General features: G+C 52.1%; 2 protein-coding genes across 3 annotated transcripts; one reads left to right on the top strand and one right to left on the bottom strand.

The window, feature by feature from the left end:
* Positions 1 to 220: 220 nt before the first annotated feature.
* LOC122373460 (ATP-dependent RNA helicase DDX3X-like) lies at positions 221 to 14,515 on the bottom strand. Of its 2 annotated transcripts, none has more exons than XM_043351553.1 (11): positions 14,337 to 14,515; positions 14,027 to 14,162; positions 13,069 to 13,204; positions 11,760 to 11,837; positions 6,146 to 6,287; positions 5,415 to 5,720; positions 4,884 to 5,167; positions 4,287 to 4,404; positions 3,813 to 3,978; positions 2,858 to 3,320; positions 221 to 2,281 (listed from the first exon to the last, which is right to left on the bottom strand). In XM_043351553.1, exons 1-11 carry the CDS (start codon positions 14,379 to 14,381, stop codon positions 2,029 to 2,031), a joined length of 2,127 nt encoding a protein of 708 aa, XP_043207488.1. In that variant the 5' UTR covers positions 14,382 to 14,515; the 3' UTR covers positions 221 to 2,028. The 2 variants fall into 2 exon arrangements, with proteins under 2 accessions (XP_043207488.1, XP_043207483.1); XM_043351548.1 differs by having other exon boundaries at positions 13,018 to 13,204.
* A 61-nt stretch (positions 14,516 to 14,576) lies between these two features.
* Positions 14,577 to 19,839, top strand: LOC122373471 (60S ribosomal protein L8-like). The gene is made up of 6 exons (XM_043351568.1): positions 14,577 to 14,724; positions 14,868 to 15,011; positions 17,938 to 18,190; positions 18,621 to 18,728; positions 19,232 to 19,434; positions 19,728 to 19,839. Exons 2-6 carry the CDS (start codon positions 14,874 to 14,876, stop codon positions 19,797 to 19,799), a joined length of 774 nt encoding a protein of 257 aa, XP_043207503.1. The 5' UTR covers positions 14,577 to 14,724; positions 14,868 to 14,873; the 3' UTR covers positions 19,800 to 19,839.

Genomic DNA, 19,839 nt, shown 5'->3' on the forward strand with positions numbered 1-19,839 from the left:
GGCAGTCCACGTAAGACACGGATATCAGAGCACCTAAAACTACTGCTTACTTTGCCACCGACTTAAACGGCAACCACCCAAAGTTCTATGCCTCGGTCGGACATCCCCAAACAGGCACTACAACAGACCCACATCAAATTCCATTTCGTCATAAACCAATTTGCACCTCATGAGCTGTCTCGCCAGTCATCGCCATCCCCACCCATCCTCAAACGCATCATTTGTGTTCATATTCTTTCCTTGTATTTCAATGGTGTGGCGAGCCTCCACCTGCGTCCGGTCTCCCGCGGACAGCAGGTGGACAGTTGGTTGCTCGGTCTGTGTTCGCCTCTGGGCCCAGCGGCGGGCGGCGTCGCCTGCCGCCCGCCGCGCCTCCTTTCCTCCCTCGCGCCGGCACGCCCGGTTACGCAGCACAAAGTAACGGCAGTCGGTCTCCTTCAGTCCCACACACGTCAGATTACGCTCCGGCGCGCAAAAATAGGTTCACAATTTGTTATACAGGACTTTCTCTCGTCTCGGACGGCGCCGGACGCAGCCGGCGCGGTGACAGCCGCCCCTTTTGGACACGCGCAAGTCAAGTGTATAACGTGTAAGGTACCCTCGGCTGGAGGGCGCAGTATAACGCCCCTCCAACAGAGGCTACAAAGTATAAACGAAGCAAACTGGTCGTCAGAACCTGCAGCGCTTCAAGTGAATCTGGAAAATCCTAAGACATTCACGCACCAAATTGCGACCGACAGCCCGCGACACAATTTGTACTGTTCCCTAAAAGATATTGCCACGCACACAATCACGCATGGAGACTAGACTGGATCAGAAGTCGCGGGCTTGAGACCGCCGGGCCGGCACACGGAGGGCGCTGCCGCTGCCGCGGCCCTCGTGGCGGCGGGCCCGGCGCCAGTCCTGAGATCAGCGCCGGCGACCGCCCGGCCGCCCAGCACCCTTGCATCAGTGGAAGAATGCGTGCGCGAATCGTGTGCGTGGCCCGGCGCGGCCGGCCCGGACCCCAGGTCGGGCCGAAGCCGCCCGCCGGTACAGGAAACAGACAGACAGAACAGACGCGCGCTCCGTGCGCACCGGGCCGCGCCTTCGGTCCGTTCGCCAGTCGTCAGTCCAGCTCCACACTGCTCTCCGTAACGCTACTAATAAATAACCAGAGGCGCGTGCTGCGCGCGGGCCGGCCGGCCCACCGGCCCCCGCCGGCGGCCGGCCGGTCAGTCTCAGATCGCACGCTGTCCCGCGGCGCGGCGCGCCGGCCAGCCCGGCCGCGCGCCGACGCCCGAAGGAGGGACCTGGGGCGGAGATACCGGCCGTCCGTGTCACCGGACGCCGTCACATAGTCGGTCCTGTTCTCCAGCTCTCTCTCGCGCGCGCACAGCTCACACGAGCGCGCGCTTACATCACACCGGCTCGGCTCGCGATTTGGGCACGCCAGCTGACAATTTCGGCCCAGGAAAGAATACAACAGTTTACCATATTTACCTCTAAACGACGCACCAGCTCCCCGGGTTGGCCCGACCGTGAGGGAACATGGAAAGAAAACACCTAAGCGCCGTCCGCCGCGCCTCTGTGAACTCTCGGATAGGGGATTAACTCTTGAGTAATGCTGTTGTTCTAAGCACACAAACGCACAAGAAAACAAACGAAACACTCAGTTTCCTACGCAGCGGAATGATAACTTTAAAACGTCGTAAAACACACACCCACACACACGCACGCCCAGTGCTGCGAGGCGATCGCGCCTCGGCTGGGGCGCGTCCGGCACGGCCGGGGAGCGAGGCCCGCTCCCACCGGCCTCAGGCGGCCGGGCTGGGCGCCGGGGGCGGGCCGGCGGCGCCACCCCCGGCCCTATCACAATGTGTTGCGTGTGGGGAGTGAGCACCTGTCGGCGTGCGGCGGCAGCGGCGGCGGCGGCGGCGGAGAGCTGCAGGCGCCCGGGGCGCTGCAAAACGGGAACTACGACAGAGACAGTGACAGTCGGTCGGCCGGGGGCGGCCACTGGGGTGGCCGGGGAGCTGACCGGCGGCCTTAGTTGCCGCCCCACCAGCTGTCGCTGGAGCCGCCGCCGCCGCCGCCCGGAGCCGCCGCGTACGTGCCCCCGTAGCCGCCCATGGGCTGGTAGCCGCCGTAGCCGCCCATCTGACCGTACGGCTGGTAGCCGCCGCCGCCGCCGCCCATCTTACCGCCCTGGTAGCCGCCGCCGCCACCGCCGCCGCCCTTGCTGTAACCGCCGTTGCGGTTCTGTTGACGCACGTCGCGGCCGCCAAAACCGCCGCCGAACCTGCACACACACAGACGCGAGGGAGAGTGTCAGTTGCAGGACGCGGAAAACGCTCCGGTGAGGCAATAGCAGACGCAGATCAGTTATATCGAGAACAGCTCACAGCGTTGGTTTGAGCGTCTGCCAACAAGATACCAGTCACCACAACACAGATGAAACACTGGGAGGTTTGGGACCGAGCATTGAGCATTATCATGCACGAACGCAAGCACCATAAAGCAATGGAAACTCGTTAATAGCCGTAAATAGTGTCGCAGTACTTATATTGACAAGAAGCTTTAGACCAAGCTGACACTGACTATAATTCTAAAGCGGATGATGCAATGCCAAAGCATAATCTACTTTCACAATCAGTTGCATATCGTAAGCTCATTAGGTTGCAACATTATCGCATTGTCTTAAAATCCGTTAGCAAATATTAACGGGTACACTGAAAAGGAAAACAGTCTGTCTCATCCGCAGCAATAAATACACAGAGAATGGAAGCAATTGGAGCACTATAACCGCTCGATGGCCTATGACAACCATCCCTCCCCGACCCCCACCCCGCCCACTGCCTCTCCAGTCCCCACTCACCGTTTTCCGCCGCCGCGCCGGCCTCCTCCGCCGTGCATCCTGTGCACCTCCATGCTGTAGTTCTCCAGCCAGTCGGGTACCACCTGCTTCGTCTCCGTCAGCAGCTCCTGCAGGTCGCGCACCAGGCCACGGTTGCCCTCGTTGAAGAAGCTCGTGGCACGTCCCGTGTTTCCCATGCGTCCTGTGCGACCGATACGGTGCACGTACTCCTCAATATCGGACGGCAGGTCAAAGTTGATAACGTGCTTGACGTGCGGGATGTCCAGACCACGCGCCGCCACCGCCGTGGCCACCAGGATCGGACAGCGGCCGCTGCGGAAGTGTTTGAGCGCCAGCTCGCGCTCGCCCTGGGAGCGGTCGCCGTGGATCGAGGTGACCGGGTAGTTGTTGCGGTAGAGGAAGTCCTCCAGATGGTCGGCGCCGCGCTTCGTCTCGACGAACACCAGCGTCAGCGACTCGCCGGCTGGTGGAGAAAGGGGGGAGGGTCAGAACAGGGTGGGGACACATTACAACACAACAGCAGTGGAGAGATAGGAGACGGCGGACGCAGGTGACGCCACGGTAGCCGGCGCGGCCGACAGAAAGATCCATCAGATACGGCATACGAGGATAGTCCGGTCCGCTATACGAGTGCAGATAACATAGGATGTATGTACCCTCACGAAAATCCCATGGTGTAGCTGCTTTGAAATGCGGTTTTATACAAAGAGCCCAGGATTGAATGTTCTATTCTTGGTAAACACCATATTTAATGTGTCTGATTTTTTTTTCCAGCAAAGGCAGCATGCCTCAAAATACATGCCAATGTAGTATGCACATCACTACATGCTAAAATCGATTGAAAAAAGCACGGCAGCCACCATTATTCCTGTCTTACCCAGCAAGCCCCACAAGTATGGAACCAATCTCGACTCACGGACCGAACACTACTCGACTCCCCCGCGCGTCCACTCACGTTTCTCCTCGCCGTCCTGCGGCGTCTCCTGCAGCAGGTCGAGCAGATGAGACTTCTTCTGGTGATCGTCCACCCAGATGATGGTCTGGGTGATGTTCTCAGACGTCGAGCCCACGCGGCCCACCGCCAGGAAAATGTAGTCGTGCAGGAAGTCCTGGGCCAGACGCTGTCGAAACAGAGACAAAATATAGGTTAGAGTGGTTCAGGGGTGGTGTAAAATAACGGACGAAACGCCTACGGGCATTTTGTTTTACCGAAAACGCAATGGCTGAAAAGTAAATATGGAGCTTAGCGATAAAAAACTGGCAAATTAATCTCTGCTCAACACATGAACTCCCATAAATCTCGTTCTTACTTTTGAAAAGAAAGACAGACACTATAGCTCTATTTACGGATTTCATATTATCACAGGATGAACTGCAACAAACGCCCTAAGCCCGCTATCCTATGCCGCTGTGTGCACGGCGCACGCACCTGGATCTCCTTGGGGAAGGTGGCCGAGAACATCATGGTGTGCCGGTCCTGCGTTCTCGGCATCGTGTCCTGCTCCACGATCCGACGAATCTGCGGCTCGAAACCCATGTCCAACATCCTGTAAACAGAGAGATCAGGCGGGGATCAGTGATCGCGTCATGACCAGGCCAAGACCGAGTCTGCTGCGCAAAACCTGACCTCTACCATCCGCTCCCCAAATAGCGCCAAAGTAGAGCTGCAGAAAACAAGTTCAACTTTGCGGAGCGCCCGGCAGCCGGGTCCGCTTTACTCTCAGGCTGTCTCATAACAGACCAGCTGTTCAACAAACTGCGCAACCCAGCGGAGAGTTATGTCTCGGAAAGTCAGCCACTCCTAGAAAGGAATTTCATCGGTTGAGTCAGGAGTATGTAACTATGAGCTGACTAAATTACATGACAGTGAATGCACAATATTGACATCCAAAGTTATGAGTTCCCTCGCCCAATCTAGCCTTTTTACGTCCTTTAAACCTACTGTATCTCTCGACGGATAAACGAGCATCAGTCACCATCCCAGCCTATCCCATATCCTAATTCTCTCCCGTCCATCCACTCTCACCTGTCGGCCTCGTCGAGCACCAGATAGCGGCAGTTGTCGAGGCCGACCTTGCCCCGCTCCAGCATGTCCACCAGCCGGCCGGGGGTGGCCACCAGTAGATGGCAGCCCCGCTCCAGGTCGCGCATCTGACTGCCCACATCAGCGCCGCCGTACACGACACACGGGCGCACCCGGGAGCGGTACGAGAACTTGCGCGCCTCGTTGTAGATCTGTGTGGCCAGCTCGCGGGTCGGAGCCAGCACCAGGGCGAGCGGGAACTGCTTCCTGCGGCCGCCCATCGGACGCTGAAAGGGGAGAAACAACGCCGGTAAAAAGGTGACGTAGCGGGAAATTCGAGACAACAGAATATATGATAGAATATACATTTCCACAAAAATATGGTGTCAAGGATACATAAAAAAGATAATTAAAACAAGCTCTTCTATGGAAAAAAAGACCTATCAACCACAGAAGCGCGGCACCTCTTCCTTCAGTCCTACATCCCCTCCCCAGCACATAGCCACCGCCGTCACCACCGAGGAGCTCAGTCACCTTGGGGTCCTGGCTGGCCAGCTGCGGTCCAACCAGGAAGATCTGGTTCAGTACGGGCACCAGGAAGGCGGCCGTCTTGCCCGAGCCCGTCTGGGCGCAGGCCATCAGATCTCGCTGCTTGAGAATAATCGGGAACGAGTACTTTTGCACCGGCGTCGGCGTGGTGTACTTGGCCAGTGTGATGTTCTCCACGATGATTGGCGTGAGGTCCAGCTCGTTGAACGACTTGATGCAGTCGGGTACGTCGTTACCGGTGGCGTCCACCGGAATGTCGTCGTACTTGTCAAAGTTGATGCCAGTCGTCGCCTGTAGGTAGGATAGGGGAGGGGAGGGGAAGGGGAGTGTCAGAAGCCGACAGACGCCGCCCGGCCGCCGGCAGAAAGTTGTAACCGCGCCCAGAGACGGCCGGGAGCTATACGGCTGGCGGCCGGCGGTCGTTCGGAGCGGAGACGAGCCGCTAAAACCAGCCTCGCCGACGGTCAGTGAAAGGGCAGCGTCAAATTCAGAACACCAGCTACACCTAATTCCATTAGTGAAACACCACCAAAGCTTTCTAATGGGTAGCCGAAATGAGCCTTTCAGACTTGCTTTTCAGCAAATAATTATCCCCTCAACAGCGTCTTTACTTTCTAACACTACCTGAGAAACGTATTTTGGAGGATTTTATATACAGCACACGATACAACAATAACACACCGATCTCATCGACTGCATCGATCGGGGCTACTTACCGACTTGAAGAGCTCCTCCTCGATCCGCGAGTCTCGCGGCATCGGCGTGGTCCAGTCCTGGTCGCTCACGCTCGGCTCCTTCCAGCGGTCATTACGCTGCAGCTGGTCCCCCTCGCGGTCCCCGCCCCAGCGGTCACCGCCACTGTGGGGGGGGGGGGGGTCAGACAGTGACCTTCACAGCAGGTGCCACCGAGCAGCGTCAGCCGCCCGCCGGCAATCACACACTGCTTGTACAGACAGACGAAACAGATCATGTTACAAGTCGGTGTGGCATTACCTCCGACTGCGTCGGAACGCGGCAGGGTGTCATGTTGCGATGGCAATTAACGTGATTATTTTGCATTCTGGACGGTATGCGTGTGGAATTTGACACCTAACTCCCAGCTGCGATCGATGTGACGAGTAAGACAGCGCGACAACCGAGCGATCTCAACAGTAGGACCCAGGTCAGTGGACCCAGGGTAAGGTAGCAGGCTGACTAGGGTGGTCCTTATTTTCGAAAATCGTATTTGGATACCTTGCGCCCCTTCAATCGGTGCCGTTTAACGAAAAAACATGTCTGTCAAAATTTCAGATCCCTACTTCATTATTTACTGGTAGCTCAACGCTCGTTCGTTCGTCAATGTTCGCTCAATGTCCGTTTCGTCGATCAATGTTCGTTCCCTCTTCCTGAGGTCTAACGATTGTCTACGACGCAAACTTCTGGGTACATGGTGTCCCCCAGTGATGACCTCCTTGGCTCCAAGTTCCCAGTAGCGGCGGAACACCTTCAATTAGGGGGGGGGGCACTGCCGACTTTTGGTCCCATTCTTTCCATGCAACGCCCATAAGGCTAATGTTAAAATGTCAAAATCAAAGGGGGCCACGGTGCCCCGGTGCCCTCCCCGTTCCGCCGCCTATGCAAGCTCCCATCCCGCGGCCAATCTCTCGCCTACTTCCTCCACCGCCACCAAATCCTCTAGGAAACGGTCCGGGAAGCGGCCAACCGGACGTTAGAGAAGGTAGAGGAGTTCTGGGCAAGGGCTAGGATTCCCACCCAGCACGAGGGGAGAGCGTTCAAGAAGGTGGAAACTCTCTTCGACGAGTGGAAACGCCTAAAAAAGAACGAGAACAGGACTTCCGCCACCCAAACAAGCAACGAGGACGCATTCAAGAAACGTCTGGAAAACATCTTTGATATCGCCCAGGGTGACGCAATGTCCTTGATAACCATCCCGGAAGATCGCGCCTTCCTTCTCGCCCAACGTGAGCCAGGGAGACGGGATAGAATGACAGAGGCAGGCAGAGGTGAAAAAACCCTGCTACTCGCCTGCGTGCGTAGGTGACAGCCATAGGAATAAAGAGACAGATTCGAGCATCTCAGTTGATGCATTTAAAATAGATAACTAGGCCGTTTCCGTTAAAATCAGAGCTGTCTTCCCATAGAGGGCCACTATGGACCACGGCACAAAAATTTAACAGCCTCATCTCTTTGTAGACAGCTGGGGCTGAAAAATCCCGCCGGTACGACAGCCGGTGCGTTGTGAATCGCCATAGACAACGCAGGAAAAACGGTCGACAGCGCGACAGCTCGTCCCCGCTCGTCGCCGGTTGAGCGGTGCGGCCTTGGCCGCCGCCGGAGTAGGGAAGGACCGGGCGACTGGGACGGGGGACGTCACATCTGGGCCACAACTGGGGTGGGGTCCATGACCATCGGTCCCAGAAACTTGGTAGGAGCGTTGATAATTGGTTCTGACTAGTGACTACTGGAGTAAAGGCAAGTGAATCAGTGACAACTGACAATCCTTTCGTGAGTTGTGATTGAACTGGATCAGGAAGCCAGGATGAGCTAGGAAGTCGATCAGACCTATAGGTAAGTTGGATGATAGTGATTTTTTTGTTGTTGTTGTGTCACTGAAATGTGGTAATGCGTTGTAATGCCCAGAGGCCGAAATTTGAAAGGTCAGTTTCTTTCTAACATTCTAGCCTCATTTTCAATTCTTTTTTTAGGCCTACAAAGGTGATGAGAAAACGTCAAAAATATGGTACCTATAGGTATTGAAACAGCATACTGTCTCAAGATGACTTGTAAAAAATTGGTGACAGCTAGGCATCGCGTAGGTGACAGCTTTTGAGTTTTATTCACCTCTGGAGGCAGGCATGGCGCTCCATTCCCAAGAAAAGAGGAATAGGAGGAGGGATGACGCCGAAGAGAGGAGGAGGAGCAAGGCGTCGGAGGAGGCGCGGGCGGCAGCCGACCAAGTGGAGCTGGAAAGCATAACCTCGAGTAGCTCCGAATCGTCCCCACTTCGCGGAGCCGTGAGACCTGGCCCCAGCATGGGTACAGCCACTCTGTCATCCCGAAAGCGTGGTCGAACCACGGTCATCACGCCGCAACTTTCCGCTAACGTCTAACGTCTAACGTGTGTGTGTGTGTGTGTGGGGGGGGGGGGGGGTCGGTTGGACCCCTGAGCCGTTTGGCTCCAGATCGCGCTAGAGCTTTGCGGAAAAAAACGAGCGTGTTGCCCGTGACGAAAGGAAGCCGATGATATCCAATTTAAGGTCCTAAGTCATTGGTTGACCTTCCAAGTCAGGTCAATGACCCAATGGTCAGGAAAATCGGGACCTGCAAGAGCTTCGTATAGTGAAGCTGTTATGTTTTTGGGGGGTGCTGATCACGAATTTCATGCTAGTTTTGATCACATATGATGTCTTCATGCATTTAGACCAGGTCAGGTCAGGTCAGGTCAACCATTAGGCGTCCTGCCGGTTACCCATAGTAGGTCTCAACTACCACTGATGGCGTCGTAACACGTTACAAAGGAACTAAAACTACTTCGTAAATGTTCAAATGGATGCTAAATTCGAAATCAGCCAGAAAAACTGCCCTAGAAACATGTATAACTCGGAAAAGAGACACGAGGTCATCATAGGTCAATGACCTGACCTGACCTTCAGGTGACCTTGACACCCACCGTAATGCATGGGACGAACATAATTTCACATGTTTGGGCGTTTATAATCGCAAAAAGACTAGAAACGCGCGGATAATGAGAGCTGACACGCTGAATCGCGACTCTGGCCAAACATGGTCTCGAGAAATAGGTCACAGGTCAAAGGTCATTTGGGTCAGGGTCATGAAATTTTCAGAGTAGGTTTGAAATTGATCAACTCGAGGGAACTGAAAGTGTTGTCGCGATCGACCGTTTTTTTCCGTGAGTTATTCGCGAAAACCCATGGGGTCCATCCGACCCCCTAAACATACGAGGGTTAATATGCATTGAGCCACCAAAGAGCATCCGCCGATTTCGCTCTTTTTGCTCTTTTTCCACGTTTCTAGACGAATGGCATCATTTGAGGGGGCGCAAGCGCGAAAAAATACAAATTAAAATTTTGTATGGAAATAAGGACCACCCTAACTGGCTGACACGTGCCAAGCCCGTCGGTCAGGGAGCCGCAGACGGCGGGGGACGAGCGAACGAGTCATGCGATACCGCCGACACAACATAATAGGAGCGGACACAAGGAAAACCGGCGCCGTGTCGGCACATCAGTGGGGTGAGACGGGCCGCCCCGCGGGCTATCTGAGCCCCTCCGCGGGCAGCAGAGCCGATAGTGGGAGCCTGCCTGACACGGGCTATCGCACTTCCCACGCGACCGGCCGACGGGAGGGCAGGCGGTGGGGTCACCCGTGCCCAGTGGTATCGGCATTCGGCAAACTGTCGTTCCACAAGATTGAAACTTCAGCCAAGAATCCCTTCCCAGTGGGAAAAGCGCAGAATGTAGCATACCGTACTAATCGGGATATAATGGCGCATTCATACTGCCAACTCTAAACCCGCTGGCTTCGTGAAGTTCATAATAAATCTCACGTAACTCTTATAACTCATAAATAGGTCCCGAATACCGTTGTGTAGGCGGTCCCCACGACCATCGCATCAAACATGCACGGAAGGAGATTAGGCTCGAGGCGAAGGTCAAGAAGGCTTCCTTGTTCGTGAACTTCAAATGAGTCAGTCTTTGTCGGACAGCTGAAAAGTTAACCCATACAGAAAACTTGGCGAATTATTCGCAAAGCTACAGCTCGCATGGGAAATAGTTGAAATGCAGTCCGGCAAAGTTTAGGCAAGTTGCGGAATGCCGTCCGAGCCGAGACAAGCCCACGGCAAACATAATGGCCCAGGAGACTGCCTAGTCATGGTGACCTCGTTAAAGGTAGTGTGCCAGCTTTCTTGGACCATATGGAGTTAATGACCCGGATAAGGAGAACCGGATTTTTAGAACTTATCCATACCTTCAAAACTTATGGAAACGTCTTAAATTCTTCAAATTTTGAGTACCCCAGTGCGAAATTCGCCCCGACGGGTTGTCGGTCGTACCCCAACCACATTTCACACCACTATGAACAATAAATGCACACACTAAAATCGCTATTACCGATAGGCTCATCCAATCAAGTTTCGATAAACCCGTTCATCATCATCTCCTGCGGTTTCGAACACGCCTGTTAGGTGGCTTCTGATGCTCGTCGAGGTCGGAATTTCCAAATACGCGTGGTGCGTCGGGCCGCGCGCTCTGACTTCGGCCAAGAAAAATGCGTCAGCTGATCATTGTCATTTCTGCCACTTGCGTGTGGTGTAATGGGGTCATAACTTAAGAGACGGCTGTTTCGTATCAATTATTTTACATAAAATCATATTTCAAACCACAAATTAATGTTCGACAGCCAAATTTAAGAAACAATACCAATACAGGCTTACAGTTTAAGGCTCGACATTGTGTTGTCTACGATTAGACAGCTGATAACTCATTCCCGTACGTCGTATGGTCGTAACACTATAATGACCTTTGCTTATTGTCACAAGTGCGCCGCATTCGCGATTGTTGCCCGACGCCTGTTTGCAGGTGAACCTACTACAGTTGTTATACATATCTAAAAACCGATAAACTTTTAGGCGAAAAAGGCACTATTCCAGGCCCATTTTTGATTTTTTTTTGCGATATTAGGTAAAAACAGAAGCTTCTTATCCTAGGAAAAATAAAACGGGAAATCTTTCAAAGGTGGCACACTACCTTTAAATCTTACTGCAGCACATGAGAGTCGTCTCCCAACCGGAGCTTAGAGTGGCATGGTGACAAGTGATGTGATAAACGCCATGGCAGGGAACCCCCGCTCTACCCCCGCGGCAGAACACTGAGCTGACCCTGTGATCTCCGCTCCCCTCCCTAGCGAGCTCATCAAGGCACAGAGAGCGAGCGGTAGAGGCGACGTCTGGTCCCTGTCACGGTCAGACTGATCATCGGGGCTTCCCGGTCGCCCCTCCCCCCGCACCGACCATCTGGCAGAGTGCCGGCCGCACACCGCGGGGGCGAGGTCGGTGGCCGGTGTCCGGGGGCGGGGGCGGGGGCGGGGGCGGCGTGAGTCAGCTGTGACGGTCGCCCCCGCCGCCGGGCTCCAACACGTCACAACAGGCGGCGGCAGCGCTCGACCCCCGGTCTCGGCACACCGCAGGAGAGCCAGCAATCTCGGGACCACCGCGGCGGCGGCCGCTCGGAGCCGGACGGTACGGGAGTCCCCGGGAGAGATCAGCCGCATACAGACACTGCTCCCCGGCCGTGATGACAGGGCACTCACCGGTTATTGTTCCAGGTGTTGCCGCCGCGCCGGTCGCCAAATCCGCGGTCGCCACGGTCGTACCGTCCTCCGCCATATCTGTGGGTGGAGGACGACCGACGGCAGTCAGCTGAGGTTCAGAGGCTGGGACAGCAGCGGCAGCCGGCTGGGCTGCCGGTGCAGTCCGGTTAGAGCGGCGGCCGGATTTAATTACAGACCGCACTCGGCGGATTACAGAAGTGAGCCGGTTCAAAGACGGCTCACGTAACTCACAAAGAGTTATCAAAATTTGACAGCACTAGATGCCGGGTGAAGCCCGACAGAGCTGTTTCGTAAACAAACGTCATCCACGTCGGTAGTAGCATGCAACAGCTCATAATCGTTGACATGCATGAATAAAAACGTTAACTGAACTGAACCAATTAGTCATGCACAAAAATGCTCGCAGAGAATCACGGAAAATACCAGGCGCATAGAGTTTAACAGACTTATGAGATTCTGATGGCGAAAGAAACGCACCATATGCAGCCCTCGGGACAACCTGGCACTTTCCGCAAATCCCTAGAGGCGATCATGCAAGCTACGGTATTCCGGGCAGAATAAATTTTGAAAAGACTGGAATGGCATTTGAAAAATTCAGCAGCGTTCACCAAAGATCCTTCCGTCATTGGAAAATACCATGAATCAAGAGTCGATTGCGAAATGAAATTTGGTAACAATATCCAAGGGCGAATAACATGCGATAATCAGCATCGCATATATCGTTACCGTGATCACTAAGCCATTGCTTCCAAATGCCTTGACCTTGTCCGGAAAAAATCTACAGGCTGGAAGTCCGATATCTGATTAACAAGCTGAATATGCTAGACTGCCAGCGTAATTCGCCAGTCATGACTGATCGGCAGCAGCTTAGCTGACTTCTGCCAAAATATCCGGATATCACAAAACTGCCGTGCACGCCGAGAACGGTGCAAAACGTTTGTGATGATTAGCACCGATTACACAGATAACATATAGAAAAATAGAGTCCTAGCGAGCCGGACTGCGACTCTCGGCCGCGGCCTGCACGGCGGGCCGCCCGCGCTGGCGGACGGAGCAGAAATTTCGCTGGGAGCCCGGAGTGGTGAGTGATAGCTGGCAGCGCGGCGCGCCCCGATCCAGTCACTATCGCACTGCACTGGCCGCGCGCGACCGCGCCGCCGCCGGCGCAGTGCCGGCCGGCCGGCGGCGGTGCGGGCGCGCGCCCGAAATTGGTGCCCTGTCGGCGGGCGGAGCGGACCCGTTGGATGGCCGGTCCGAGAAGCCGTAGCCGCGGTCTCTGTCGCCGTACCCGCCGCCGCCGCCGCGGTTGTAGCCGCGGTCGAACGAGGACGGCATGGGCGGCGGCGGGCCGCGGGGGTCGTAGCCGCCGCCATAGCCGGGCCGGCCGCCGCCGCCGTACCCGCCACCCGGACGGCCGCCGCCGCCTGCAACACGCACCAGACACAACGGGGCGTCACAACAGCGGTGGCACAGACATGTGGAACTGTTCATACCACACATGACCTACATACTAGATACAACTTAGTACTGACTTTCATAAAAGCAGCATAGCAAACACTAAGCCCAGCATGCCCAAAACAAATTTATGATCACATCAAATTCAAGCAGGTCCATAAGATGGTAGAAATTAGAATAACCTAAGCAAGCTGATCTCATGCAGCCAGAACTCTCAACATTTCCACTCACTATGAGTGATAGCTATATTACATAACTATCCACAAAATGCATTTCTTCTGAAACTAGATTGTCCAAATGTACACCTGTAAATGAACTCCATGCTATCATCTGCCAAGTCATTAACAGACATAGATAAGCAAAGTAGATCATTCACCTACAATAGTTGTCAGATTACTACTCTATTTATGAAAAAAACTGACGATCAAACAACTGAAAATAACTAACAAGATAAATTTAGAACTAATAAAAACTGGAAGTATCTATGACATCAGCAGATGAAGCAGCTGAGTTTAACTGCTCAACTCAAAACTGCAGTTCCCATAACATAACTTCAAAAATAGATAACTTCAACAAAATGAACAATTTCACAATTTAACCTTGGTTTTATATCAACATTCTAGATACTCCTTCAAATTTCCTTATAAGCCTGCCAAATGGCTTAACTTTTACAACAAGTTAAACAAAACCAAATAAAGCTTGGTGAAACTCTGAGGTTCCGCTTGTCCCTTGAACATCACAGGAAAATTTAGTGGTAAGAAACCATTAATGCTATTATATTTACCACTTACCTCTGTAATTTCCAAAGCTTGCTCCACCTCCATCCATCCCACCACCTTCCATTCGACGGTTTGGTGGGACATATCTGTTTGTGTTCTGTTGTGGGGGACCACCTTGACCACCTCCGCGGATGTCTAACCCAGCAAACTGGAAAGATCAAATGCAAGTAAATCAAACAATGCACAGCTTCTGGCCCAACACCATTGCTTGACAGAAAATAGCAAAAACAAAGCATAAATCAACAAATATTAATGCTTTGGTTGCGCCATTGGATGACGAAAATCACCGGTAGGCAATAGTGGCGCAATAAAGAAAACTCACCTGCTGATCTAGACCAATCCCATTTTGGTTAGGTACATTACTCATAGCACAAAGTTATTGAAAAAGGTTCCTTTAACCACCTTAGCTTCTTGTTTGTTTCAGAATGCTTGATAAAGCTAAGTGAATCAGTAACAAAGGATAATAACGGTTCCCCGTCCGGCTTCCCCGTAACACCAGCGCCGCCGTTTCAATCAAAATGATTCTTAAATGTTCACTCTTTTCACAAAATTTAATCAATTACAAACGCTTTTTGTTTATTCAAAACGTTACAATTTTGAGTTATTTTGAAAATACTTGCTTTACAAACAATCCTGAAAAATTAATTTCTTTCATCACAGACAGCGTTGCAATTAATGTTCTTTTCCGTTTTGAAAGACCTGCGATTTAGGTGAATTTGTTATTACAATCGGTTTTTGGTGTTGGTATTGGAATTATCGAATGTCATCTTCAGTTATTCATGTTTCAGCTTCTTCAAACGATTTTTGCTGGCCCAGAAATGTTGCTTACCATATCTTTGTCGCTGCGTTGCAGGTCATCATGGGACGCGTTATCCGCGCCCAGCGTAAGGGAAGGGGGTCAATTTTCACGGCCCATACCAAGCACAGGAAGGGTGCCCCTAAGCTGCGTAGTTTGGACTATGCTGAACGTCATGGCTACATCAAGGGAGTGGTCAAGGTAAGTCAATTTTTTTTTCTATTTGTAATTTGAATTGAAATTAATCTGCATATATCCTTACAAAACATGGCAGTGTTTCACGGCAGGGTTTCACTGCGGCGTTGGTGCGGTGTTTGAGACTTATTCTGTTTGACGCTCCAGCTTCACGGGCGTCTGGGTTTGTTGACATTTCAATGGAAGCCCAAAGCATCGCTGCGCGCAGCGTGCTGCTGTGAAACCACCCAGGTTGAGGTGTGCTGGATTGTTTCGCAGCACACCACTACATGACACTATCAGGTGCCGCTGCCAGGTTCTTGTGAAACCATACTGCAATTCTGCTTAATGTATGTATGGGAGCTATCAATAATTATCTTAATAACATGCGTGGTGCACAGTGAAATGGCCCCAAATGACTGGCATATGGTGATTAATGATTATTCACCTGTTTTTTCTCATTGTAGGAAATGTATGGTTCTAAGTATTTCATGATAGCTTACAAGTTACAATGCAATTGAGCTTATCGGTGGAGCCAACAAATAACTAAATGCTTATACTGGCTCCACATACTGGCACATACTGGCTCCAATTGTATTGTATTGTATTTACTACAAGCACCCACAGGCAAACGCCCTTTTAACAGGTGCAGTCAAAACAGTACATAAAATCATAAACAAGATGAGGTGAAAACACAAGTGATTCACAACACTGTAGTTAAAAGCACGGCATAATTGTTGGCTGCATATTTGTTGGCTCCACCAATAACCTCAACACAAATATGTCCCTAGATAGTAAGCTTACAATGCAAGTGGTCATTGCATATTGACTCTAAATTCTCTAGTTCTGGTTTTTCAGAAGTTTCTTGTTTTGGAATTGGATGCACAATTAATCTACATATCATGCGGAATCATAGGTGATTGTGGATTATTGTGTTTTGCCATAAAAAGTAAAAACTGTTCCTTGAGCTCCAAGCTGGGATAGGGTTTAGTTTGTTAGCTGTTAAGAAATATTTTCAAATAGGTAACACTTAAATTTTGCCTTGCATAACTGTTTTTAGTCTGATAAATCTGACCACTGGCATATCCAGGCTGTATTTTCTATTTGGGACACTGCTCACCCTTTCAACATCCAAAATATATAATTTTGCTGTTTTTGCTGAATAGATCTGTCACAAAGTGTAAGCCAAATATAAGCACCATCAGGCATCAGCTCAGCTGTTCTCTACATGGGGAGCAGTCCCTGAACTGCATGAGCCATGCACTGATGTCTGATAGCCAATTTGACTTACAAAGGCTTTATTCAACAAACAACAGGGCATGATGGCACCTTGACCTGACAAAAGAAAAGCCATTAACCATGTGCCAGAAACAGAATAGTAGCCGCAGCATGCAGCAGTCACTCACAACATGTGTCATGCAGATGGAACACTTCATGATATTCCCTGCCAACAAAATGACTACATATCTTAATCTAGTCGCTTTGGGGTTCCCCTTTCACGCATCGAGCGCTGTAGAGGTATGCGAGTCTTCTCATCAGCATTCGGACGAACGCCGCGTTTCCGCATTGGACGAATAGCCGACGTGTCCCCGGTCTCGCCAGCTCTGAGGAAAGTGTCTGATGGGTTCATGTTTGATGTTTTACTCACGAGGCTGGGACTGGTCATCACAGTCAGCTGGGTTCAACTCAGGGTCCCACGACGGTTCACCTGTGATACCTGGCTGGAGAACGACATCCTTATCATGACCGCGAACAGGGACATCACCCGGCGGAGCAAGATCACGAACAGACACAGCTTTTTCCTGACCGCGAGGCAGCCTCACGTGTGCATACTATGGGTTGACATCGAGAACATCGACCTCTTCGACCAACGTTTCGTACTTTGAACGGCGGACATGTCGTTTTAGCAGCACTTTCCCCGGCGCAGGTAGCCAAGAGGGAACAGATTGGCCACAGGCTGAGTGCCTCTGGAAGGCGAAAATACGCTCGTGCGGTGTTAAGTTCGTGGCCGTACAAAGCAGCGTTCGGATAGAATGAAGAAACAGAATAGTAGCCACACCATGCAGCAGGCACTCACAACATGCATCATGCAAACAGGACAGTTCACCACACCGCACACTAGCATTACCTAGCTTCCCAACTGTGATGCGTCAAAATTCTCTGTGTGGTGGGTGTTTCACTTTTTGGCCACTTCATCCTTCAATGGGGCTGCTCTATTGACCATGTAATTGATTGTAGTTCCAGCACGCTACACCCAGTTAATGTGAAGTAATAGCCTGAGGAACAATTCTTTACACATCTGATTTGGCATGTGACACACGCCATGCCAGTCACCCATATGCATAAAAAAGTTGAACTCGTGGTTGAACGGATGGGGCTATCTAATGCAGAAGACTATTTGTCGGTCGGCCAAGCAGGGTCCGAGATTAACAAGGCTGTGAAAAATGTCACTGGGTAGGATTTTCTGCTACTCATACGCATATAAATTGCGAATAAACCCATAGAAATCTTGTAAACCAGCAAAAAATTGGCGCGGTCGCTTGAAACACTTGCCATTGTAATAAACTAGTGCTTATATTTCATATTTACCCCCGAAATAACACATTGTGGTCGGGCCTGGATGACATATTTGTCGACTGTAAAAGCAACAGTTGCATTACCTGCATGCACTGTCTTTACTTCTGCTCTGACAGAGTGCACATGACACCATTTTCCACGGACAAACTGAATTTATTATAGCATTAATGTGCAGGAACTCAAACATGCTTAATTACCCCCTTGTGTCTGTATAATTTGCCCTTACACTCGTGACATGATGATTTGATATCTCTGAAGCCAATGCTGAACCCCCGCATTTTCGACCAAGAGGCTGTTTCTGATGTACCCATGACAAGTCAGTTTTATTGAAGTGTTTATGCAGACTTCTCACCCCTCCCCCCATCTTGTCTGTCAGGAGCTGATCCACGACCCTGGCCGCGGCGCGCCGCTGGCCGTCGTCCACTTCCGCGACCCGTACCGCTACAAGACGCGCAAGGAGCTGCTGCTGGCCGCCGAGGGCATGCACACGGGCATGTTCATCTACTGCGGCGTCAAGGCGGCGCTGCAGATCGGCAACGTGCTGCCCGTCGGCCGCATGCCCGAGGGCACCATCATCTGCAACCTGGAGGAGAAGTCTGGCGACCGCGGCCGGCTCGCCAGGACATCCGGTGAGCGAGGCGGCGCCCGGCGGTGGATTTAGTCTGGCCGAGGGACGGGTTTTGCCGTTGCCGATAATTTAATTTTGAAATTTTACGATATTTTTGCCAAATGTGATAAATGCCAGAGGTTATCGAAGATCCTTGACTTGTGTAGTTGCAAAATCTCCTATTGTAAATTAGCACAAGGTCAGACAGCACATCAGAATGTGAGTTCACATGTATGCAGTTTTGTGGTTTGAAGTTATTTAATTGCTGCTACTCCGATTCCTCGGTTGAATCCTTATACTACATCGTGTATGATGATTCGTTTTGTCTGAAGCTAATGCTGAAACTCTCCGCATTATCGACCAAGAGGCTGTTTCTGACTGCGTCCCCTCCCACCCAAACACGGCCGGGTCTGCGTCCCTCCCTGACACATCTCCGCTATGCCTCTTGGCAGGCAACTACGCCACGGTTGTGTCGCACAACCCGGACACGAAGAAGACGCGCATCAAGCTGCCGTCCGGCTCCAAGAAGGTGATCCCGTCGGCCAACCGCGCCATGGTCGGTGAGTGACCACCTGCTGACAAGAGGGGAGATGGCTGACAAGAGAGTGAGAGAGGGCTGACTGGAGGGGGAGGAAGCCAACCCCGGAGGGACCTGATGAAACATCGGGTCCCTCCTGGACCTGATCAGGTCCCTCCATCCATCCAGCGACTACTGAGTGCGCTGGATGGATGGAGCCGAGTCGAGGGTGGGATGTGACGGAAACGTGGAGGGATGAAGACGGGCTTTGAATTTTTGGGTTGTGGGGTGGAAGACGGACAGCCGAGCGATTTACAGTTAAGCAGGTCCAGCTTGTTGTTAAAGTTTTGCTTTGGAACACCTTTGCTCGTTATAGTATGCTGGAATTAATTTGTCTCGATCTTTGTTTCCGGTGATGCCGTAGTGCTCTTGCCAAGAAATGACACCCAATTTCTCTATTTATATTTCATTGTCAATTTCTCGGCACGTCAATGTTATGTTTTGCGATCTATGCACCTTCTGACTGGCCATCCTGGTCGGCTGCAGGCATCATCGCCGGCGGCGGTCGTACCGACAAGCCCATCATGAAGGCCGGCCGTGCCTTCCACAAGTACCGCGCCAAGCGCAACGCCTGGCCCACCGTGCGTGGTGTGTGCATGAACCCCGTCGAGCACCCCCACGGAGGAGGAAACCACCAGCATATCGGCAAGGCGTCCACCATCGCGCGTGGCAAGTCGCCCGGAAAGAAGGTGAGATATGGGCAAATAGGATTAGTTTGGAGAGGGGACTGCCGGGTTTGTAATGCTAATGATTCGAGTAGTAATGTTGCTGGCTACGTTTGCTTGTTTACCGTACATTGCGATCAGCTTGTGGTTGATTTGTGTTTTGCCTGTTCCGTTGTAAATGATGATTGTTCATGTCTGAAGCTAATGCTGATATTCTCTGCATTATCGACCAAGAGGCTGTTTCTGACGTTACGGCCCGTGCTATGTACCGCCGTGTCGTCCCGCCGTGTGCTGACCCGGCCCACCCCCCGTTACAGGTCGGTCTCATCGCAGCCCGGCGGACCGGTCGTATCCGCGGAGGAAAGAAACTGGTCAAGGACTCCGACTAAACCAAACATCATTGACTCGAGAATATACGCTCCGTGGAAA

The sequence above is a fragment of the Amphibalanus amphitrite genome, unplaced genomic scaffold (assembly GCF_019059575.1).
Source record: "Amphibalanus amphitrite isolate SeventyFive unplaced genomic scaffold, NRLGWU_Aamphi_draft 000038F_arrow, whole genome shotgun sequence".
Lineage (NCBI taxonomy): Eukaryota > Metazoa > Arthropoda > Thecostraca > Balanomorpha > Balanidae > Amphibalanus > Amphibalanus amphitrite.